This window comes from Ascaphus truei, chromosome 1 (genome assembly GCF_040206685.1).
Source record: "Ascaphus truei isolate aAscTru1 chromosome 1, aAscTru1.hap1, whole genome shotgun sequence".
Lineage (NCBI taxonomy): Eukaryota > Metazoa > Chordata > Amphibia > Anura > Ascaphidae > Ascaphus > Ascaphus truei.
The window spans coordinates 328731009-328756206 of record NC_134483.1 but is presented as its reverse complement, the minus strand read 5'-3'; the positions used below and the strand labels follow the sequence as shown (position 1 = coordinate 328756206).

At 46.1% G+C, this 25198-nt stretch overlaps 1 protein-coding gene across 1 annotated transcript; it reads right to left on the bottom strand.

Moving 5' to 3' along the window:
- Positions 1-3668: 3668 nt before the first annotated feature.
- On the bottom strand, positions 3669-15796 carry LOC142497553 (C-X-C motif chemokine 13-like). The gene is made up of 5 exons (XM_075605553.1): positions 15725-15796; positions 8681-8828; positions 6425-6554; positions 4823-4903; positions 3669-4091 (listed from the first exon to the last, which is right to left on the bottom strand). The coding sequence occupies exons 1-5, from the start codon at positions 15794-15796 to the stop codon at positions 4013-4015; spliced, it is 510 nt and encodes a 169-aa protein (XP_075461668.1). The 3' UTR covers positions 3669-4012.
- Between the last annotated feature and the right edge of the window lie 9402 nt (positions 15797-25198).

Genomic DNA, 25198 nt, shown 5'->3' with positions numbered 1-25198 from the left:
GGTGCACGCGCATAGCAGGGTTACAGAGGGCGCGCGCACCCGCTCTAGTTACCTGCCCCTCACGCTCTGGCTCCGCCCCCCGTTGGTTGCAGGCTTTAACTCTTGATTACCTCCCTGTTTTCTCCCCTGCTCTCACTGACCTATCCCTGCAAGTACCCACTCAAACCTATGCTCCTCCCTTCATCCCTATTGGCCCTCCTTCCCATATAACCCCACTTTGTCCTCTCAGTCCTTGCTCTGCATAGCTTTCTTGTAGCTCCTGTGTGTGCAGTGTCTATGTCCAGCTCCCTTGTATGTTTCAGCCCTGGTTCCTGTCCCTGCCCCTGTTTGGATTCCTTTTGCTTGAACTTGAACTCTGCTTTGGACTTGACTACGCTACCTTCTTCCGCCCTTGAACCCTGGCTTTCGGGCATCACTACGCTGCTCTCTCCAACCCTTGAACTCTGGCACTTGGACATTACCCTCCGACCTCTGGCACCCCGGACTCAGCAAGTATTACATTAGCCCTTACTCACCAGGCCCGGCAACGCTATTACCACACTCCGGGCACGCCCTCACTGCTGTGGGTGCGTGTTATACCCTTACCCACCTCAGTACTGGGGACTGGCCAGGTCTGCGGGCATACAGGCGTTACAATTATAAACTTTGCCAAACGGGTGGAGATGAGCCACTGTCACTCCTGTAGTCTGCATTATAGTTGACAGGTGACAGCTGGCCTGCTACACCTGTAGTTGACAGCTGATGAATCTGGTAATCATGTTGGTACATGGAAGCATGCTGGTACGTGTAATCTGGTTTGGAATCAGGCTCAGGCTGGACATTTTTTTTTTGCCGGCGCTGGTACATTGCTGAATTGGGATTGACAAATCTTATATGGATTAAACCCGACCTTTCTCCTTTTGAAGTTGCTATGATCAAACAAAGTGTAAAAATGTGGGATCACACACCAATACCCTCCGGGAGTAGGGGCGATGCGATAAAAGCAATGATGGTTTGTTAAGGTTTGTCTTATCGAACGCTTCCACCCACGAACATCAGGTGAAATTTTTAAAAATATCATAGTTCGAAATGAAATATGCATATATTTCTGATACATTCGCCATCTTATCTGTTGCAGCATTAATTGCAGAACATATTAAAAATGCATAACTACAGTCAGGTTTTTTTTTTTATATGTGCACATGGTGTCCAGTCCAGTCAGCAATTGTGCAGGGATATGAATGTAGAAAAGGCCCACAGAATTGTGTTTTAGAAGTTTTTATTATGAAACACCTAAATTTGATAACGTTTTCAAGGACCAAGGTCGATTCACAATGGACCACTGTGGTAGGCTTGGTTTTTCTGTTTTTTAAACACCTGCAAATTGACACAGTAGCACAGTACTGTAAACATTACAATTAATTCATTTCTGCCACCTGGCAGATACGCGAAGAATTGCACCCAAAGAATTGGCGGCATGAATGCCACGTGGAAAACAGCAGAGCACACGAAAACGTCTTATGAAATGTTCGAATAACGGCCGCTGCATCTGTAGCTGTGTTTATAGGAACTCTGTCCCAAGAGAGTCCAGGAAATCCTTCTGTATACAGCAACACTGATAGGACAGCTCTGCTCCCTCAGCAGTCTATAGAAGGCCAGTTCCGTAAAGGCCAGTCCTGCATCCACCACACTTGTTCACTCTCATGGCAATTCTGTTCTTAGGTGGGGGTGCTTTAGACATTAAGGAAGAGGAGTCCCTGCTCCGAGGAGCTTACAGTCTAATTGGTAGGTAGGGAGAACGTACAGAGACAGTAGGAGGGAGTTCTGGTAAGTGCATCTGCAGGGGGCCAAGCTTTATGTGCCATGTGTTCAGAATAGGCACAGTGCTATTCATATGCTTCTTTTAGCAAGTGTGTCTTAAGGTGGGTCTTAAAGGTGGATAGAGAGGGTGCTAGTCGGGTACTGAGGGGAAGGGCATTCCAGAGGTGAGGGGCAGTCAATGAAAAAGGTTTAAGGCGGGAGAGGGCTTTAGATACAAAGGGGGTAGAAAGAAGACATCCTTGAGAAGAACGCAAGAGTCTGGATGGTGCATAATGAGAAATTAGGGCTGAGATGTAAGGAGGGGCAGAAGAGTGTAAAGCTTTAAAAGTGAGGAGAAGAATGGAGTGTGAGATGCGGGATTTGATCGGAAGCCAGGAGAGGGATTTCATGAGGGGAGATGCTGAGATAGATCTAGGAAAGAGTACAGTGATTCTGGCAGCAGCGTTAAGGATAGATTGTAGGAGAGACAGGTGAGAGGCAGGAAGGCCGGACAGCAGGAGGTTACAGTAATCAAGACGGGAGAGAATGAGGGCCTGAGTCAGAGTTTTAGCAGTCGAGCAACAGAGGAAAGGGCGTATCTTTGTTATATTGCAGAGGAAAAAGCAACAGGTTTTAGAAATGTTTTGAATGTGAGGGACGAATGTGAGAGAGGAGTCGAGTGTGACCCCAAGGCAGCGTGCTTGGGCTACTGGGTGAATGATCGTAGTTCCAACAGTAATGTGGAAGGAGGTAGTAGGGCCAGGTTTGGGAGGAAGTATGAGGAGCTCTGTTTTAGCCATGTTGAGTTTAAGGCGGCGGAGGGCCATCCAGGATGATATAGCAGAGAGACATTCAGAAACTTTGGTTTGTACAGAAGGTGTAAGGTCAGGTGTTGAGAAATATATTTGTGTGTCATCAGCATAGAGGTGATAATTAAACCCAAAAGATGTTATTAGGTCACCTAGAGAGAGTGTATACAGAGAAAAGAGAAGAGGTCCCAGGACAGAGCCCTGGGGTACCCCCACAGAGAGATCAATAGAGGAGGAGGAGGTATTAGCAGAAGAGACACTGAAAGTACGATGGGAGAGGTAGGATGAGATCCAGGATAGAGCTTTATTCCGAATGCCAAGAGTATGGAGAATGTGAAGGAGAAGAGGGTGGTCCACGGTGTCAAATGCTGCAGAGAGGTCGAGTAATATGAGCAGAGTGTAATGACCTCTGTCTTTGGCAGCATGGAGGTCGTCAGTTATTTTAGTGAGGGCTGTTTCCGTGGAGTGAGCAGTGCGGAAGCCAGATTGTAGAGGGTCTAGGAGAGAATAGGTGTTGAGAAAATGGAACAAGCGAGCGAATACAAGACGTTCAAGGAGTTTAGAGGCAAAAGGCAGGAGGGAGACAGGCCGATAGTTAGAAAGACAGGTAGACAGCTTGCTGTTTTTGAGTAATGGTATGACTGTTGCATGTTTGAAGGAGGATGGAAAGGTTCCAGAGCAGAGGGAGGAGTTAAAAATGTGCGTGAGCGTAGGGATTATAGTACTGTAGGAACAAGAGGTTTTAGGAGATAGGAGGGAATGGGGTCAAGAGGGCAAGTGGTAGAGGGAGAAGAGGCGATCAACAGCGACACATCCTCCTCTGAGACAGTGGAAAAAGAGTCAAGGAAGGCAGGAGGAGAGTTAGGAAGAGGTGTAGGATGGGAGGAAGAAACAGAGGGGATGTTCTGACGTATGGATTCCACCTTTTATTGTGTGAAACAAAACGTGCAGGTGAACTACTATCCAAATATAAACCATAATAATACATATGTTTAAGTTGACATGCTTGTAAAAAAATGTTATAAGAATGAGAGACACCAGTTTTGCCAAAAAATATCCAAATTGTATTTAAATGTGCATATGCATATACAAAATATCAATCATACATGAGGTAAATGCTTCCTAAATATATACATTTTTATTTTTAAAAGGTATAGATGCTTTAAGGTACGGTTGAATAGTCACATTACAGGATGATTTTAAAAAATGCTGCCAGAAATCTTGCAGGGAAGGTCAAATATGAAAAAGTGCCTTGGGCAATGTGTAACATTAAGCATCCATACGTATATACCTCTTAGAATTTCATTCTGCTGTAGCTTGTAAAAGAAAAATACTGTTGGAGATGTTAGATACCAGTGTGTTGCTTGCCCCATCAGTACTGAAGAGTTACAAAAAACTAAAACATTTAGTAAAATAAACCAGATTTAGCCTAACATTTTCACATCTTTTTGTGCTGGATATGCCGTCTCCAATACCAATGGGTTTTGTCCACTCGTTTTTTTCCTATGAGAGAAAAAACACAATGGGTAGCATTAAACAAACTCCAAATAATATTCCAAATACAAAAAACGTAAATCAATATTCACAACACTGTGCTGACATAGGGGGGAAAGTATCAAGGTTAAAGTGCTGGCAACGGGGGCACAAAATGGCACCAGATGTACAGTATCAAAGGAAAGAATCAATTTGCTTTCAATGGGATTTTGACATTGTGGGATAAAGCTGTTCAGTGTGTTGTGTTATAATAAGAAATAATAGAAAATATGAGTTATTATTAAATAGGAAATAATACAATCATTATTTAAGGTCATATAGCTGTAATATATCATAACCTTCTAAAAATGGTATGTAATAAGTATTGTCACTGCTTCAAATGTTAGTGCTGTTTTGTGAAGTAGCATAGTACCATTGCTTTTTTCTATCCCATTTCACCCACCCTGCATGGGGTGAAGAGTTATGCTATACAGGAGAGTCCTTCCTAAATATGTGGAGATGAGTCTGTGAGAATATTTCTGTGGTTGAGGACTGGAGCTGAGCACCACTGAACTATGTAATACAGATCTGGTTCCTTTTGCAGGTGTCTTAGCAACTTAGGTAAAGCAGAGATCTCAATAAAGACTGACCTGATTATTACCACACTGGTGACCTGAAATTAGTTGGTAGACATGCTCCTAATTTCCATGATATTTAAGTAACGAGGAATCGGACATTAATGTAGAATAGAACAAACTTACGCCATTAAGGACTTGAGTACATTTTTCAACCACTTGGCCCCTGGATTTACGCACACAATGCCTCCTTTCTTCAGTGTAATTCTAAAAGGGAAGCAAATGCAGATGCCACTGAAACTTGTCATAGTCATGTCTTTTTACAGCATCAATCCCCTTCTTTATTTTTTTTAGGGGTATTGGAGCAGTGGTGTCCCATGTAGGACCACAGTAATACTACAAAGGGCAAGTTCCCATAGAAATTAAACTTTAAAAAAAAAGAACGTTTCTACATTAACACAAGACCACCACTGGGCAGCTTTCTTTTGACTGTCATCTTTGTCCATCACAAGGACAGTCTGGATGGACAAAGTTTAAGGCAATATTGTTCATGAATTGGATACTTTAAAATGAGCACCACACAGTTCTCACTGATTGTGAGCAGGGCCGCCGACAAGGGGGGAGAGCCTGGACAAGTGTCCCGGGCCCAGTGGCTGCGGATGGCCCGGTCGGCAGTTTTGGGCCCGGCAAGATGTCGGGCCTAATTTGTGCGTCTGGCTGCCGGGCTCTCCCAAGCTGCAGGCCTGCCTCTCTCCCTCACTGTCCAACGCAGGGCCTCTCTCTGACGTCGATGCTCGCCAGAAGCTGGGCCTAACGTCCGGTGTGCAATGACATGAGAGACAGGCCTGGAGTGGGAAAGTGAAGGCGGAAGCCAAACCTACAGCTGGGGAGAGCCGGGACCGGCGACAACCAGAGGCCTGGCAGCTGGACGCAAGGAACTCCAGGAATGGCGGCCGGGCCCCCCGCAGCCACTGGCATGAGAACCCTGGTGTGGGAAAGTGAGGGAGGCCCACAGCAGTGTGGGAGAGAGACCATCCCCAAGGTAATTGTAAGAATGTATTTGGGGGGGGCGGGGAGGGGTAGTGTAAAAATGTATTTGGGTGGTTGTGTAAGAATGTATTTGGAGGGTAGTATAAGAATGTATTGGGGGTAATGTAAGACTGTATTGGGGGGTAGTGTAACAATGTATTTGTGTGGTAGTGTAAGAATGTATTTGGGAGGAGGTAGTATAAGAATGTATTTGGGGGGGTATAAGAATGTAGTTGGGAGGGTAGAGTAAGAATATATTTGGAGGACGTAGTGTAAGTATGTATTTGGGATGGTAGTGTATTATTTTGTGGGGGGATTGTGTGTGTATTGTGTGGGAGGGAGGGAGTTGTGTGTGTGGCCAGGGGGGAGGAGGGAATGAGTGAGATTGAGGGAGTGTAAGAGGAAGGAAGAGAAGGGGTAAGAGTGTCATGGAAGGGGGGGGTTGTGAGACATCTGTCGGCAGCCCTGGGAAATCTATCGGCGGCCCTGATTGTGAGTACCACTGATTTGGGGTCAGTCACCATGATTATTAGCATCAGCTGTCCCATAGACTTCAATGACATTTCACTGATGAAAGATAGTTATTGTCAATAACATTTCATGCTTTGATCCAAATTCGTAAATGTCACTGGTTTGGTCCATGCAGGTTAACATATCTGACACCGTGGATTTCTACTTAAACACATTTGGAGTCAGAGAGGCAACGAAAGGGTTAAATGCAGCATAATAAATGTTAATTAAAACAATTGCTGTACTTACAAAATCTCTATTTTTGGGCAGTAACTTTCTGCAGGGAAGATCTCAATCTGTTTAATGGTGGGGCGTTTTATGGCACTCATCGTCTGTTTCAAGCATTTGCATTTTGGAGCGCCTGGATGTTCCCAGTTCCCTGTAATCACAAACAACTTGATAAATATTCTGTTCTGGAATTCTGTAAGTTAAGTAAACAATTTTAAACTAATAATAATAGCAACTAGCACACACATATTGTGAACATTTTACACAGTTTTAATATAAATGTGCTCTCCACCAATAGGCATTATACTGTATATATATATATATATATATATATATATATATACACAATGCAGCAAGCTTAAGCCTATAGGAAACCATGTTAAAAATGGTTTTTGAGGCAAAAAGTGACACTGTGTGCTCATTTGCATGTCATTTCCCAGAATCCCTTGCTGCAGTGGAAGTGCTGTATGCTGGGTGATAATGGGGAAAGGCGGGGTTGCAGACCTGCCTAAGACATGCAGATAAGCATACAGTTGTATTTGCATATATATATATATATATATATATATATATATATATATATATATATATATATATATATATACACATATATATTAATATATATACACACACACACACACACACACACACAAAATCCGAAACCGGGCATGCTCAAAACAAAATAATACAGAAAAAGGCCAAATTGAAAAAGGGACAGACACTCCTATATACAAAAAAGTGAAATTTATCGGTCTCTTGAGAGGCCCCAGTGGGGGCCGAAACGTTGAGTCAGTAAATGTAACTTTTTTGCAGATAGGAGTGCCTGTCTTTATATATATATATATATATATATATATATATATATATATATATATATATATATATATATATATATATATATATATATATATATATATTTGCATGTCATTTCCCAGAATCCCTTGCTGCAGTGGTAGCACTGTATGCTAGGAGATAATAGTGAAAAGCAGGGTTACAGACCTGTCTAAGACGTGAATGTGCTCATAAGTAATAATTATATATATATATACAGTATATATGCATGTTCCCGCTCACGCGCAAATGCACGGGCACACGCTCGTCGCTTTAGTAAACACATTTTTGAAACTTTCCCGCTCGCTCAATAGTGCGCAATGCGTCCCCCCCCGCGAGCGTGCCCGCAAGTTGCAGGACACCCGGCGCTCATGCTCTAAGCATGAGCGCGCTCAGCGCCAGCGGGGACTCAGCCTTAAGCCAATGCATGCTGCTTTAAACATAGCTTTTTAACCCTGGGATGAGATACAAAGCCAAGAAACCCACTCAGACAGACTTTTTTCGACCTTGAGGGTCTCATCAGTGTGAGGTTGGTTGTACTGGCTTTACAACTTTATTTATATATATATATATATATATATATATATATATATATATATATATATATATATATATATATATATATACACACATATAGATAGATACACATATAGATAGATACACACACATATATATATATATATATATATATACGTGTGTATATATATATATATATATATATATATATATATATATATATATATATATATATATATAATCCACAGAAGCAGCCGGCACTCCACTTGCAAGTAGAAAAAATTGGGTGCTTGTCCCATAAAGCAATAATAAACCATACGATACCGTTTGAAGCACGAGATCAGGAGACAGCACTCTGGTAAGTTTGATCACAAGTTTTTGTTTTGAAAAAGACACATAAACCGATGTTTCGGTCCCCCAGTGCTGTCTCCTGTTCTCGTGCTTCAAACGGTATGGTATGGTTTATATATATATATATATATAATCATCACATTTTAAGTTATGGTGAGTGAAAAAGGCAACAAGAAACCTTCACCGTATATCATATAGCACATAAAAAGATCACTTGTGAGCACATTCACATGTCTTAGGCAGGTCTGCAACCCTGTGTGTGTGTGTGTGTGTGTGTGTGTGTGTGTGTGTGTGTGTGTGTGTGTGTGTGTGTGTGTGTGTGTGTGTGTGTGTGTGTATATATGTATGTATAAATGTACCATATCACATTTTAAGTTATGGTGGGTTAAAAAAGGCAACGACCCTGCCTTTCACCATTATCGCCTAGCATACAATGATTCCACTGCAGAAAGGGATTCTGGGAAATCTAATGTGTGCATCTATGTTATTCTGAGTTAAAAAAAAAAAATGACATTGGGATCCTGTATAAGAATTGTGGAAATCGCAAGTAAAGACAAAGAAAGGAAGTGAGATACTTACCTTGTGCAGACTGTATGATAACAAGTATGACAAGCATAGACATCGCAGTGATATGTTTCATGATGATTTCAGGTCTGTCTGAACTTGCACCAGTGAGGTCACTTCTGTCAAGCTTCTGCCTTCTCTGCTTTTGAAGTTGAAGACACTGCTATTTATTTGCCAGAAAAAGAGAAGTTACAGGCTTTAATTTGCAGCAGGGGCTGGCGAGGGATATTACTTCCTTATGTCTTTTGTAAAAATTAAACAAAATAAAAAAATATATATTTCTGTACTGTATGTTGTTTCCGTTTGGTTGGGTAACAATGTAAATGACACTGAAAAAATATAGCACAAAGTGTCCACTATGAAAGCTGAATGATGTGGCACTCGAGTAACAGCAGAGCCTCAACTCTGTTTTCTGCTTAGTTGCTCTATATATAACTTAGAGTAACATTTAATACTGTACACTGTCACAGTGCTGTGCTGCCCACGACTGCAGTCTCCCTAAGCGCTCTGACCTCCAACGCCCACACCTCTCCGATGAGGCGACGTCACCCGGAAGTGACGTCAGACGTACCGACCCAGCGGCTCCTCCACAGTGGTGGCCTGGTGGCGGATCCTTGACTGCCCGGCGTGCACTGCAATCATTCACCGCCACCTCCATCCTCCGGTCGGCTCAGGGAGTCAGGTCCAACTTCCACCTGATTGGAGGAGGGAGCTATCTCTTCGCTGTTTCTCTTGTGCCCCTCTGTAAGGCTACGCTTATAGTGCCTTGCGACGGTGACGCGACGTCGCTCTGAATCAAATACATTGACTCCGTCGCAAGCGCTTATACAGTAGTAAGCACGACCGCGACGGAGCGACCAAAATTTTTGAAGCCAGGAAAATTTGATTTTTTTTAGAGACAGTCGCCACATGTGACTGTCTCTAAACCAATCAAATTGCACGGCCCACCCTTTTTTAGTGATGTCACTGGCCTTGTCACCAGTGATGTCGCTAAAAATCAAATTACATTATTGTGTCGCCATCACCGTTGCCAGCACTATAAGAGCGGTCTAATGCTGCCTGGGCTCCTGTCCAGTATCTCTCATATTTCAGATGTCTGTCTCCTCCGATTAGGGCACACCCCACAGATACCAATCAACATCTGTACTTATACAGGGCTGTTTAAGTATAATATTATTAATATTATCAGTCCCATTTGCCCCTTATAAATGGCGATTACCTCTTGTTGTGGTTTTCTACTATTCATATGTCTTCGGTTGGAAAGTTGTAACCCCTTACTCCCCTATTTTGTTTGTTTTTCACTGTATATATATATATATATATATATATGCAAGTCCCTGCTCACGCGTATGCGCGGGCACACCCGCTCACCGGCACTCGGTGCTTAAGTAAACAAATTATTTAAACTTTCTAGCGCGCTCTGCTTCCCCTGCAGCGTCCCCTCTGACCACCCCCTCCCCCCCCCCCCCCCCGTGAGCGCTTGCAAAAATTTAAAGGACACCCGGCGTTCATGCTTGGAGAGCTCTCCAAGCATGAGCGCGCTCAGTGCCAGCGGGGACAAAGCCTTAGAGAGAGAGAGCGAGAGATGGGGGAGTGTGTCTGTGTGTGAGAGAGAGAGCGAGCGAAAGACAGCCTGGGGAGAAGAGTGAGCCGGGAAGGGGGGGGGGGGGAGGAAGTGAAAGCTGGACAGGGGTGGGCGATGTGTGGAAGAGAGAGATGGACGGACGGTGAAAGTGGGGGAGAGCGGGTTGGGGTTCCCCAGAATATAACAATATAATTATAGGGTTCCTTAATGAAAAGTGATTGAAAACCACTGCTTTAGTAAATCCTTTTCTTCTGATATTACAGTAAGGAGAGAAACAGTTCTTGAATCTTCTAAAGCACAACCCCACTTTACATTCAGAGCACATCCATCTGGCACAATGTGGCTCTGTAGTTGTACTGCATTCAGCACAGCACCTTCCAGTGCTGTGTATAGGGAAATGGAAGGCCTGGGCAGTGCGTAGTTCAAGGGATATGTATGGCTTGTGTCGCATGACTTGATATTGGCCTATGACAACATTTTATCCCTTGATTTGGTCTGTTTCTGTTTTTTCCACTAGGGGGCACTTCCATGGAATGTAAAATATAATGGTTTCACTCATACACCACAATGCTTTAATAGCCAAACCATTCTACTTAATGAAGAGTTGAGCATTGTTCAGAATTGCCAAGAAGTCTCAGCACTTAGTCACCAAGCAGTTGGTGCTCCCCCACTAATACTACCATATGGTACTTAGCGCCCTTCGTGATAGTCATGGGCAGGGCCGCCAACAGAAATCATGGGGCCCAGGACATTACAATGCAATCTGTTTCTTTTAATATTTTCAACAAAAGACAAAGATACCCAATGCTACCTTCCAAGGTGACAAAAGGCCTGGGGGAATTCAGTATGGGCCAGGGGGGGTTAGGTAAGGGCCTGGGTAGGGTTAAGTATGGGCCTGGGGGGTTTAAGTATGGACCTAAGGGGTAAAGTACAGTATGGGACTAAAATGAATTGTAGTACCTCTTTTAAACTGGTCTGCGGTGGGGGCCTTCGATCGGTCAGTGAGGGGGCTTTCAACCGTCTCGCGGGGGTGGGGGAGGCTTCAACCAGCCTGAAGGGGGGAGACTTCAACCAGCGTGTGGGGGCCTTAAATCAGCCCGCACTTCAACCGGCTGGGGGAACCTTCAACTGGCCCGTGCTTCAACCAGCCAGGTGGGGGTGGAGCCTTCAACCGGCAGGGGGGGCTTCAATTGGCAGGTGGAGGGGAGATGGAAGGCACGTGGGTCGGTGCCTGACTGCCCTGGTGACTGACTGACTGCCTGGGTAGGTGAGTGACTGGGTGACTGACTGACTGCCTGGGTGGGTGACTGACTAGGTGGGTGACTGACTGCCTTGGTGGGTGACTGACTGACTGCCTGGGTTGGGTGGTTGACTGACTTCCTGGATGGGTGGCTGACTGCCTGGGTGGGTGGGTGGTTGGGTGGGTGACTGACTGACTGCCTGGGTGGATGACTGAATGACTGCCTGGGTGGGGGAATGTCTAGGTGGGTGTGCCTGTGGGGGTGACTGACTGCCTGGGTGTGTGAGTGCCTGGGTGTGTGAGTGCCTGGGTGTGTGAGTGCCTGGGTGGGTGACTGCCTGGGTGGGTGGCTGCCTGTGTGGATGCTGCTTCTTTGCCTTGATTCCCTCTGCCCCCGATCTCCACGCTGCTGCCCGGGGCAGGAAGTAGGCTATGGGCGTGAGAGGTAGACAGGATGGAGCAAGACTGGCAGACTAATTCCCACGGCAGGATCAAGTTTCCCTCCGGCATCATCTAGTTTCCTCCCCCCGGCAGCATCTAGTTTCCTCCCCCCCCACCCCCCGGCAGCATCTACTTTTCCTCCTCCAGCAGCGTCTAGTTTTCCCCCTGCAGCATCAAGTTTCCCCCCCCCCCCCCGGCAGCATCTAGTTTCCTCCCCTCCCCCTCGGCAGCATATAGTTCTCGCCACCCCCTGACAGTGTCTAGTTTTCCCCCGGCAGCATCTAGTTTCTCCACCCCCCCCCCCCCGGCAGCATCTAGTTTCTCCACTAGTTTCTCCACCCCCCCGGCATCATCTAGTTTCCTCCCCCCACCCCCCACGGCAGCATATAGTTCTCCCCCCCTCCCCTCCCGACAGCGTCTAGTTTCCCTCCAGCAGCATCTAGTTCCCCCCCCCCCCCCGCAGCATATAGTTTCCTCCCCCCCCGGCAGCATCTAGTTTCCTCCCCTCCCTCGGCAGCATCTAGTTTTCCTCCTCCAGCAGCATCTAGTTTTCCTCCTCCAGCAGTGTCTAGTTTCCCCCCGGCAGCATCTAGTTTCCCCCCGGCAGCATCTAGTTTCCCCCCGGCAGCATCTAGTTTCCCCCCCCCCCCCCCCCCGGCAGCATCTAGTTCCCCCCCCCCCCACTAGCAGCATCTAGTTTCCCCCCCAGCAGCATCTAGTTCCCCCCGGTAGCATCTAGTTTCCCCCCCCCCCCCTTACCCCGGCTGCTGCTGCTCGGGGCAGGAGGAACAAGGCCAGACACCCTGCACATGCGGGCCGGATCATCTGCTCTGCGCATGCGCATGAGGATTGCCAGCATTTTTTTTTCCCTGACACTTTTTTTTTTAAACACTGGCTTGGTCATGCAGGGGGCTTGGGCCACCTGACTCTCTGGGCCCGGGACGCCAATCCTGGCAGACCAACCCTGTTGGCGGGCCTGATCATGGGCACCTGAGATTCTATAAAATGCCGGGGGTGGTTCGAGATCGGTTCTACTGGCTGCCTATGGTTAGGGATTGTTGAAGAGTATTGTAAAAATTGTGGCCATTGTGTGCCAAGGAAGAGACTCTCCAATAGTGGACCACTGTATTTGGTGTGCATGGAGTTCCTGTCTAGAGCTAGACAGTAAGAACACTGGTAATATCTTAGTGGTCATAGACCATTTCACTAGGTATGCTCAAAATGTCCCAACAAAGGATCAACATAATACTACAGTTGCCAAAGTACTAGGGGAAAAATACTTTGTGCACTATGGACTACCTGCCAGAATCCATTCTGACCAAGAACGATATTTCAAATGCCACCTTGTAGGAGACATGTGCAGAGGTATAACCAAGGAGACATATTTGAGGGGAAATAAATGTTGGCTTTTATTTAGCCAGAGGCTTTAAACAATACAGCTTCATGTTAGCATGCAAAATAAAACAGGCCTGTCCCTTTGTAAGGGCTTACTCCCATTTCTCAATTCCTATCTACAGGGTTCAAAGAAGTACCTGTAAGCAGGGGCTCTTACTATCAGTCCGGGTCTGGGTTGGTGTCCATGGGGGTGAACCCTCTGCCAGGTTCCAGGGTCCGTTGTATTCTGGAATAGAGGGTCTGGCTTCCTGGGATCTCTTTGGCAGCACACACCTCCTCAGTGGTAGAGAGATTTGTTCATGGGGATCTCTGGCAGCACAGTCTCTCTGTGCTAGCGAACCCTGTGCAGTTTGTGCAACACACTTTTAAATCTGCTTGATGAGCCAGGTGGAGACTGGTTAATTGACTGTAGCTGAAATTAACCAACTCCCTGCTGGACTTATCAGCTAGAGACAGACTTTGTGTGCTGCCTTTTTAAACTGGGGAAAGGCACTGCCACACACCTCATTAAAGAATTGTTACACTTTTGTAGTGTTAGAAAATCCAGAACAACACTATCCCACCCACAAGGGAGCCCACAATCTGAATGGCTCAACAGGACCATTCAAACATGACGGGAACCCTGGGTAACTGAGAGAAAGGAAAGTGGAGTCAACATGTGCACCATCTAGTGCATGCGTACAACTGTACTGCGTGCAGTGGCGGATTTCCCGATAGGCCCAGGCCTAGGGTGGAAAAAAATATCCGCTCCCATACACAGAGGCGGTTCTCTTGGCCCTATTGGGCAAGTTCCTTACCTGCTGCCTGTGACGGGGAGGAAGGGGTTAATACCTGATTTGCTATGCATTACTGTGGTTGCCCTGTCCAGACATTTTTGTTCCCCATTTACAAAAGACAAAATGCATTGCTCGCCATACCCTCTAACCGACACATGATGGCAGTATAGAAACCGGCATTTCAATGAGATGTAGGTATTTTTATGACCGATCTTCAAAGGGGTCTCAATGGGCTGTAGGTATTTTTATAACGGAGCCTCAAAAGGCTCTCACAGATTTAGAGTCCTCCTGTCTAAAGAGGGTCAGTTATGAAAAGACCCAGAGACCCATAATGTATACAATACTGGCATACTGACGCACAGCAGATGTCAGGCTAGTGACACCTCTGAGTCAGAAATAAGACACAGTGGCACCAAGTTATGGGTGTAGCCCAGGTATGCTAAGTGGCATGGGCGTCAACCTGACCCATGCGCCCTGCCCACCGGACAGCCCTTTTGACCGGTCTTATGAACTGTGGGTAACTTGGCTATTTGTGGTTTTTTTTGTTCCCACGAGGGGATTGGATCCACATGTTGAAGATAGCTTTGGGCAGTCTATAACTGTGGCTCCCCAGGTATCCCCAGGGTGATTCCTGAATTTTGATCCATGATGTAAAGATGCAAGACTTTATTCCAGCACAGCAGCAACCAGTCCAGGAGTGAAGTGGTTAACAACAACATAACCACATGACTTTTAAAACCAAGGTTGCATTTCTGGCGCTTGCAGCAAAGGACAATTTCTTTAGTTCCAAGTGCAATTTCTTAAGTTCTCTTATCCCCGTGAGTGTTGTTTTCAGTGTATTCTGCAGATGTCGTGTGTTTGTCTATTAAGGAAATAAATTACAATTTCTTTTGCAACTTGTTCTGTTCAATCAAGTACCCAGAAATATAAATGTGTTGATAAAAGTTGGTGCCATCGTGGCACTGCCACCTCTACATTCCGGCTGCCTACGCCTTCTTTTTGCAGCGTCAAATGACACTACGACATCACACGACGTCTCGTTGCCCTGGCAATGCAACATCGCAGCATCAAATGACGTCATTATGTCACGGTGCCATGTCAACGAGACGCCGTGTGACGTTGCATGGTGACATCCTCGGCGTCACTTGATGCTGTGATTTTTAAGGACATGGAGGGCGGCAACACAGAGGAGGCGGCACCAGGTAAGTGCTTAGGGGCGTCGGATCTGCGTGACAAGGACATTTAAACTTCAGAGAGATACCGGCACCCCGTACAGAGGTAAGTGTTTCGGGAAGCAGAGGTTCCAGAAGCAGAGCTGGGAAGCAGAGACCCCCTGATTCATTCCAATAATAGAAAAACCATGTTGCTTGGACTACTCATTTAAAGAAACTGTGTCTGATTAAAAGAAAAATCTGCGTTTATAAAACATTGGAGCAAACCTCCTTGAACTATATTTTTAGACAGTTTTAAGCTATATTAATGCTGGAAACATAGGATGGAGCTGGATATCTGTGGCTGCGGCACTCTTCTGATAAAGTCTTACGCAAGACATGCAGAATATTCCCGAAATGTTGTGCGTTTGCAACCTGCAAATAAACAGTTTATTATAATTGTACAATTACCAATTTCACCGCAGGAGGCACGCTGTCAGAGTTTACACCACCAAGCCGTGAGTACTCTCTTTCATTGACCATTGTTGGAGATTTTCTGGACTGAATTATCACTGATGGGCACACTCATGATTTCCTCCAGGGCTGCTACTTTCACTACGAGGGGAAGGGATCCACTTTATCCGTCTTTACCAGCCTGGATACTGTGGTTTTCCCACACCTCCCTCAATACCCAACACCCTTACTGTATGTGGAGGCAGTGGAGTATGTGGAGTTGTGGAGTTGCCGGCCTCTGGTGGCGTTTATAATAATATTCTCAGTTAGATCTACAATCAAGATTCACATTGTGATATGTTATCAATGTACCAGCTGTTCCATTAAGCTGAAGGTTCAAAACTTCAACCAATGGGAACTGGAACTGATAATGGAGCTACCCTAATCCAACTTCTCTCACACACCAGCAGAGATAGGTACAAAGGCTTCAGCTGGTATTCAATCAGTACAGGACGCAGAAACCAGGGTGCATAACCTGGCTGTGAAATGTGCAGTAGGGAGGTATTCATATGTAGCCATACTGTTAATTTAGAGTGCTAAGCTAGGGGCATAATTGAATATGGGTTCCTTGTTATTTTGTCACTACTGCATATACAGTAGTTACGTTTAATATTGATCCAACCTCCAGCAATCCGCAATGACTGGAACAATGAGATGACTCGTGCTACCTCTTTATCATTTCATCAGCAACATGTAACTTTCCCCATGCAAGTAATTGTAAAGAGAAATGAGAATGAGAGTCATTGAGTCATTCTTTAGTAAACAATGTGCCGCTGTCTTGATGCAGGCAGTTTTATCTTGTGAAATGTTGCCGTTGTCTGATATAGATCACAGAAGTAAACTTGGAAACAAGTGACTTTACCACAAGGCCGAGTGTTTCTCAGTGGGTAGTTGACAGTGGTTTCAGTGTCCCTATTATGAGCCAGTTGTATATACTTTATACTGTGCACTAAATGTAGATTCGTGCAGAAAAGTGTCATAACTAAACCAAATACTACACAAACGAGTCAGCAGACTCAACACATGCTAAAAGTGAAATAAAAGAAATGGTCTACAAACAGGCATGCAGACCAACATGAGAACATTACTACCAGGGAGATTTTGATATTAAAATGAGGGAGGTGTTTTAATAATTGCCACACGCTGGGGAGCCTTTTTACGGATGCAGTAGGAAACTGATACTATATTCAAATAGGCTGCATTCCATATCGATGCCTTCACTTGTATGGAAGCAGGGTTACTTCCGTAGAAATTCCATGTGTTCCTACAGTATTCTGTTTGTTGACTCTATGTTACCGATAATAAAGTTAGGATCATTTGTTTACAACTAGGGGCCTGATTCTATAAACTCAGAAGTTAACAAAAAGTAAGCCCGAGTTGTAGTAGGCCTCTTTGGAGCTTAGAAAACCATCCCCAACAGTCTAATTCACTTCCATTTTGCCCAATACTCACGCAGATAAAAAGATGAGGTACGCTGGCTCTCCTGAGCCTGGACCTAAGATTACTTTTTAGAGCAGCCAAAGATACCAATAGTGATTGAATGCACTATATGATAGGTGAACTAAAATAAAGGCTATGCACTGAAGCTGAAACGAGAACTTCCTAAAGTCATGCAAGACAAGTAACCTAAACAAGAATATTTTTAGTTAAATTAATCCTCCACTCAAATCCCTTTATTTTCTTTTAATTATTATTCAATTAACATTTTTGTAAGAATAAAACATGCCATTAATAAAAAATGAAAATGATGTGACTGGGGGGAATATTGTAATTATCGAGATGTGGCCATTCATTGCCTAACCTAAAGCACCAATATGAATGTATATTTATGTACGAAGCCTAAGCATGCTTTTTACATTTGACGCAGATCTCTACATGAGCTGAGATTAATAACCCTGCAGACATGGCACATTTCACTTATAGTAGGGGTTAATATGAATTGATGGTAGCAATAAAATAGGAAGTTGACGACAAAGGTACTTTCTATGGTTGTTCCCAGGTTTATTTTGTTTTATGAAGCAATGAAACTTACTGACAACACAGTTGCTGACTGTTATATTTTCTGTGCTGGGGTGGAAGGGGAAATCATTGCAGATGGGGAAATCTATATATAGAGATCAGTAAACAAACTGATTACATGTTATTTACTGTACATCCAAAAGACCCGGGGGGAAGGTGTAGCAAAGAAAAGAAAATGCAAATAGAAGTGATTTTTCAATGCATTGCTCAATTTTCTGCTTGTGCTTGCATTAAGTGTATGGTATATGGTAACCAGCCAATCCATCAGCACCCACTGACTGCTACTAAGACTGAGATTGGGTGAGTGCTGTACATACCATTTATTTTGAATGCATTTAAATTTAAGAGACTTCCCAACGGGACACAAATTGTTAGCCAGATGTTTAAGCCACTTCAGAGTTGGCAGATATTTTTCATGCAAGTTGAATATAAAAAATAGATAGACAACACAATCAACGAGAAGATATCCAGGCACTCCAGTGGTCAGAGTGAAATATAAAATGTGTTAAGTAAATCAAGATCAACATTTCAGCCCCACTTTGGACCTTTGCCATGACCGAAACGTTGATCCTGATTTAATGAACGCATTTCATATTTCATTCAAGACCGCTAGAGTGAAACAGAAATGAGGTCATCTGCATATTTGCATTTTAATTGCTTTTCTTCATTTAACATTTTTTTTTCTGTTTCACTGTAGGTTTCTTGGCTAGTAGTCTGACCTAGTTGGTCACCTTGGGCTTGTCCACCTAAATATAATTTTTAAGTTCAATGACCCTTTATGCTGTTTTTTAATGGATGTATTTGTTTCTAGTATTTTACATTATTATGTATAAAGCTTTGTAATATCATGTATTTCAATATCATTGTATTTGTAACCAGTTTTACCCATTTTAGCATTCACAGGCTTATCCCCACTGTCTTTCATATGTATATGTATACTTATTTCTATTTTGTTTAAAATTGTGTAAACCAGATCATATTGTTTGTTATGGTTTGTCCAAATTGTATATGCGAGAGACTAATGCCTTAGTTCTAACACACAGGGATGTTAGTTATTAATATTATTCAGTCATTACTAAAGTCACCAGAGACCCATTTTTCTGACCCTTAATATATAGGAGTTTCTTAGAATCTCCAAGGGTTAATATAGAATCTTATGCCAGTGTGTTCTATATACATAGCTGTTTGCTGCAACATACCTGCCACATAAGGTCTGGTAGTGATATCAGCATGTGGGTGTAACAGGGTCCCCCCTGGCGCCCCTCACCTGCACGGAGTAGCGGGTACCCCTGCGCTGTGTCAGGGAGCTGCAGGGGTGAGCGCGTTGCCGGGAGCTCTCGGCGGCATCTACAGCCAGTCACCGCCATTTTGTGTGCGTTCGCGCATATGCGGAAGCCTGCGCAGTGTAGCCCCAGGAGATGCGGCGGCCATTACAAAGAGGGAGGCAGGTCACCGATGGTGCTCCGTAGTGCAGGGACCCCTAGAAGTCGCGCATGAGCAGTTAGGGCGATGCGGCGGCCATTACAGAGTTGCGCAGGCTCAGTGGAGAGTAGCGGCGGCCATTACACATAGAGCATGCGGCCCCAATACTAAAGAGGTGCTGAGTGGACTACAACTCCCAGCAGCCTCTGGGGACTGCCCTTTCACACAGATCACCTGCAGCCTGACAGCCACTTAGGCTGCGATCCCAGTACAGCCTGTGCGCACGGCGCGGCGTGCACACTGCGTGTAAGCACCGCCCCTCAATGGGGCTGGGCCCACTACGCACCGTCACGCAGAAGGTGCAGCCGCGCCGTGCTGCAGGGTTTTTCCCAACTCAATAAAATTGAGTTTACTCCTAGCGAGGGAGGCGTGGCCACGCCCCCACCGGCGGTTCACCCAATGAGGGCGAACCAGCCGCGTGACGTAATGGGCACGCCCCCGCAAATCCCCAACCACGCCCCCTCCCGTCGCAAGATTCTCCTCTCCTCACAGACCGCAGATCGCGGTTAGCGCTGTGCCCCCCCCCCCGCCGAGCGCGCGTGTCACAGACATTACTGGGACCGCAGCCTAAGGCTGACAGATTCTCTGCAGCAGGGAATTGGCTACATTGTTGTGTGCAGTCAGGAAGCAGACAGTGAAGGACATGAGAGAGTGGGAGCAGGGAGCTGGGTGAGTGAGGGTGCAGGGGAGCAGTAGCTCCTTGCACTAGGCCAGTTAACCCCATAGGCCCCAGATACAGTTACCCTTGCCCCCAGTTTGTGGTTGCTTCAGGGACAGGCCTTAAGGAAGGAGATCTGCCCCTTTAGCTGTTTGGTTAGTTAAGATCAGTGGCGCGCAGCCTGATTCCTGGGTCTGGGATCAGAGCCTCAGTTATATAGAGACTATCTTTACGGAGGCCACGCCAAGCAGCGACTGCGGCCTGCCGGCTGCAGACGGAAACCCTGCAAGGTATAGACGGTGCGGTGCACGTAGGTGATATTATCCACACCGGAATTCACCCCACGCGTAGGAGGTATCTTCGTTGGATCAGGCGGATCCAATCCAGGTGTATAGCTGCACCCATGGGCTGGAGCCCGGGCAGGTATCTATAAGTAGTGCACCAACACGTCCAGGGATAGCGCTATCTCCAACACACGTGGGTGGGTTTGGACATAAGGTACTTTGGGGAATACCTATGATGATGTGTGAACCCGGTGCACTGCTATGTATGTGTTTATATGCATCTTGCTGTGGGGTACAGGGTACCGAAGTTATTAGTAGTTACAATAGTAAAACAGTTGTTAGCATACACTGTGTGTGTGTCTTATTGTGGTTCCTGTAAGAGGACCATCCCACTCAGGTGGGAACCCTTACAGGTGGAGGCGCTGTGTACGATGAATCGGGTAACCCCAGGCTCCCAGTGGCGGAGGTTCAGGCCTTATGTGAGCCTATCAGGTAACGCACCACACCCGGTAACACAAGTGTAGATTTCCCCACATGGTCCCTATCTGTGATTGGGGGGGGGAGGGAAAGGTGTTACATGTGCTAAAAACCAAGAAACTTGATGGAGGCTTGATTAGCCCTTCCTCCTCCCACTTTGACATAGGTGCGAGCAGTTTTTCAATTAACATTGGGTTCTATATAATGTGTACGGACCCTCCATTGGATATCTTTGAGCCTGATGAAGCCGAAGTCTCAGCGAAACGCGTTGCTCTTCCTAGTTGGACGTTTTTGACCCGCAGAGGCTCCCGTAGAGGTTGCGAGCAGCCGCACGAAATTACCACACTTCCTTACTCTCCGGACGCGGCGGCAAGGATTTTCATTGCAGGGCTCACGATTCCACTACGGGTGCTGACCTGGGAGTTTTGTATATGTGAGTGTTTTGTTTATCTACACCAATAAATGTGTTGATTTGGATTTTAAAACACTTGCTTCATTATCTCTGCACCACACCACGCGGGAGTCAATGGGAAACGTGGCGCAGTGAGGATTTCATCTGATAGAAAATTGACTGCCAGCAACTACTGTTCCTTGCTGCTCAGATCGCTGTAGGAGGGTTGGATCACCACAGATACCTCTCGTTTTGTTTGTACTTGCACTTGGCCATGTGAGTATTGTGGATTATATATTTATATATCTCCTCCCCCCCCCCCTTTGTTGTTCCCAGCCTCCTTCACGTAGGAGGGTTGGATGTGCGAGTTCGATTCTAGACCTCTGACTGTTCTTTAACCCCTTGCTCTTGTTCTGAGACCGCTAGAGTGCCTGGATGTCTTCTTGTTTTCTGTACAGAACTCTCTGGGTCACTGGATTCAACAGCAACAGGTGGAAGATCAACAATACCGTGAGTGCTCCTTTCCTAGTACATAGACAACATCAACATCTCAGGCAAAACAGTTACACAGAATATAAAATAATTTAAAAAAAATGGGGGAAACAATAATAATAAAATAACAAAGCTGTGGCCGTCTAATGTCCCCCCAATAGCGAGTATCTGTAGGAAAATAGGTGCATTTACTTGACCGCAATCAACTGCCTCGGATGCCCGGAAACCTGCCCATAGAGCAATACAAAGAGCGAATCCTATAAGGTGGAGAGAGACAACCACAAAAGGAAATATCCCAAGGGACTCAAACGTATACATTGTAGTATTATTATTATTATTATCATCATTTATTTGTTCAACATCAACGTATTCCACAGCACGGTACAATGGGGCTACAGAGAGATGTAAATTACATAAACAGAATGACACACCAAATAAGGACTAGAGACACAGAAGGTAATAAGGGCCCTGCTCGTGACCAGAGAGCTTACACTCTAGAGGGAATAAGGGACAATGTTGGAACAAAAGGTAAAGTGGCTGCTCATTGTGGGATAGAGTATGCCTCAGGGTGGGGTATAATCCAGTTGCACAGCTGATCCCATTTAGATTTGTATGTGTGGCTGTTACAGGGTGTTAGCTTGGAGTTTGGTTCAGTCTCACAGCAGGTCCCAATAGGGTTGGAGGGGGAGGTTGTTAGGCGGAGGATCCGCTGCGTTCGGCGCCGTGTGCGGGCCACCAGCCCCTTACCTCCAGTCTGGTTGTCCCCGCTGCCTCCTTCCGACGTGGCTCACTACGTGCTGTGACGCGTCAGCCGGCCAGAGCTACAAGGCTCTGGTGTTTTGGAGCGGTGACGCGTCACGTGGTGTGGCAGTGAGCCAGGGTGGAGGGGAGCTGTCTGGAGCTACGGGAGGGAGGCTTCGGGGAGGGTGGAGCAGCGATTTATCTTCCAAATAATGCAGGTTAGATGTGTGTGCATAGCGATCTGGTCCCTTGACTGTGCTGCCTTGGTACAAATGAACTCTGCAGCACCAACAAAGGGAGCCCCCCTGCTCCCTCCCAGGCCGGGAACAGACTCTCTCCTTACTGTTACTGTGTGAGCCCAGCTCCCCTGCAGACACACTCCGGGACTGTGAACCAGAGAGAACCCCCCCCCCTCCCCCTCCCCTAAATGAAGGGGAAGGATGGAGAAGAGATAGGGGCACAGCAGATTAACCCCTATAGTGTCTGAAGTGTCAGCAAACGAGCTGCAGGCGCCTCCAACACTAAGGGTTAATTGCTGGGGAGGCGGGGAGGGAACCCCTGGCACAGAAAGTGTGATGCCCCCCCCCCCCCCCCCACATCATTGTCAGGTCCACCCGACCCGTTATGGCAACGCCTCCCCGTGCCGAAAAAAAGTTTACTGCAGACCGCAGATCACGGTGCATTAATGGCGAAATGCGCGTTGGGCTGTTTGTGTAAGTGGGATGATGTCACAACCGATCGCCAGAAGAGAGGAACAAGTCGCATTCCAGGCTTACACACACGATCCACACATCGTTCTGATGCCGCCGATATTATGTTATTAACTTTGCAAGCCGTGTATTAGAGACCACACCGGAGCAACAGCAAGGGCTTCTGAGGATAAACCATGCATTTAGTACTATCTCTTGCTTGGTGATATTTACCTCTCATTACACTTTTCTTTGTATTTTCCTGCTGATTTTGTGGCCTCTCACTTTCCTGCTTCCATTTAAGAGTATTGGTAGATGACTTCAGTTATGTTTATTTGACCATGTAATATATCTGTGTATAAACTTTGGTACCCGAATTACCGCTTTAGAGCATTGAAGAACTATTTTGATTCTCATTTGCTCTATACATTTTTGCTGGTCTTAGATATTTAATTTCATATACTATGATATATACTCTGTGTTATTATGTCGGATGCAGTGATTTTTATAGATTTTTCGTTTGTATGCTAAGGCCTCGGTCCCGCTGCGCTCGTTGGCGCGGGCGGCCATGTCGCGAGTTCCCCACCAGCAGGGGAATCCTGCTGAGCCGGTCCCGGTCCCCCCTGGCGGCACAGAGCACTACACGCTGTGGCGCGTCAGCCACTAGGGGACACAAGAAAATGGTGATGTCTAGCGTTGACGCGTCACGTGGTGTGGCTGTGAGCCAATGGGGAGGGGAGGCTTCGGGAGGAGGAGAGGCTTCGGGGAGCAGGGAGGCGTGTGGAGTGAAAGCGTGAGTGCCTGTCTGTGTGTGTGTCTGAGTGCGTGCGTGCCTGTCTGTGTGTGTGCCTGCCTCTGTCTGTGTGTGTGTGTATGAGTGCGTGAGTGCCTGCCTGTGTGTGCGCGCGTGTGTGTGTGTGAGTGCCTGCCTGTGTGTGTGTGTGTGTGTGTGTGTGTGTGTATGTATGAGTGCCTGCGTGTGTGTGTGTTTAATACTTACCATCAGCAGCTCCAGCCCGAGTCCGTGGAGGGAGGGGGGGGGGGAGAGTAGCGGCTCCCTCCGCTCAAGCCACGCCCCCCCCTCCCTGTCAAACCTCCCACTCCCTCCCACCTCCCGCTCCCTACATACCGCATATCGCGGTCTGTGTATGTCAGCGCACCGGCTGTCTGCAGTGCGGGCGCGCTGACTCTGGGAGCGGGGCCTTAGCCTAAGGGGCATTTGGTTTTAGCTCAGTTTTCTATGAGTAATAACTACAATTTGAGTATCCCAGGTAGCACCGCAGTTATTATTGGTTATAATACCACTCTGAGAGTGAGGGCAACATTTTTTGCCCTCACTGTCTCTTTGGATTTGGATTGAATCCATCTCAGGAGCAGCACCCATCCCATCCCACCCATTAGTATTATTTAGTAAAAATATATAAGAAGAAGGGTATAAATTCTGCGTACATCAGATAAATTAATGGAAGCATTTCATGTGACAAGACATGGATTACCGCACACCGGAACCAGCGGATAGATGAAAAACATTGTCGTCTCAATCACCCTCAGGTTGAATTGGGGAGATGTCGTCCTCCTGAAAGTAGGTGGCCCCTCACATGGTGACACGAAAGGTCCTCCTTGGAGCTGAACGTCCCATTGGAAGTGCTCTCACATAAAGAAACACTAGTATGCGGAAATGTCAATAGAAATAGTCCTGTGATAGTGCCTTAAGAAACCTTTCCCTCCTGCACCAGCCAGCATCACCGTAAACCGTGACCTGTGTGTATCAGAGCGGAGGATGGTTCGGATGGAGCGGCAAACACAAGAAAATCTTAGGTATTTAGTGGAGCATAAAATCGAAGACCCTTCAGCTCAGAGAACACACTGACAGTGTAGGCAATGGATGGTGACATCACTGCATGCGCGCCACTATGTGGCGAATAGCGCAGGAACGTTTACCAAAACAGACAAAACACATATGTAGGTGCTAGATCTTCAGAGGTCGAAATACCAATAAAAGTGACTATACTTAGTTTTCCTGGAACCAGGGTCACGAATGATGTATGATTAGTTCCAGTAAGCTCAACTCATGTCCTCCCTCTTCCAAAGCATGACAAGTCCTTAATGTCTTTCTTAATTTTATTGCTGGATTAGAAAACACAGGAACTTGTGGGTGTAGTGTAGGCAGAGAGTGCTTCTCTATGTGGGATGCTTCTA

Bases quoted from the DNA above. Each gene is read 5' to 3' on its own strand.
- LOC142497553 (XM_075605553.1), bottom strand. From the start codon at position 15,796: ATGGTCAATGAAAGAGAGTACTCACGGCTTGGTGGTGTAAACTCTGAC. The intron at 6,555-8,680 runs GTAAGTATCTCA...TTGTGATTACAG, and splicing joins TATCATACAGTCTGCACAAG to GGAACTGGGAACATCCAGGC. The intron at 4,092-4,822 runs GTAAGTTTGTTC...TTTCTCTCATAG, and splicing joins GTACTCAAGTCCTTAATGGC to GAAAAAAACGAGTGGACAAA.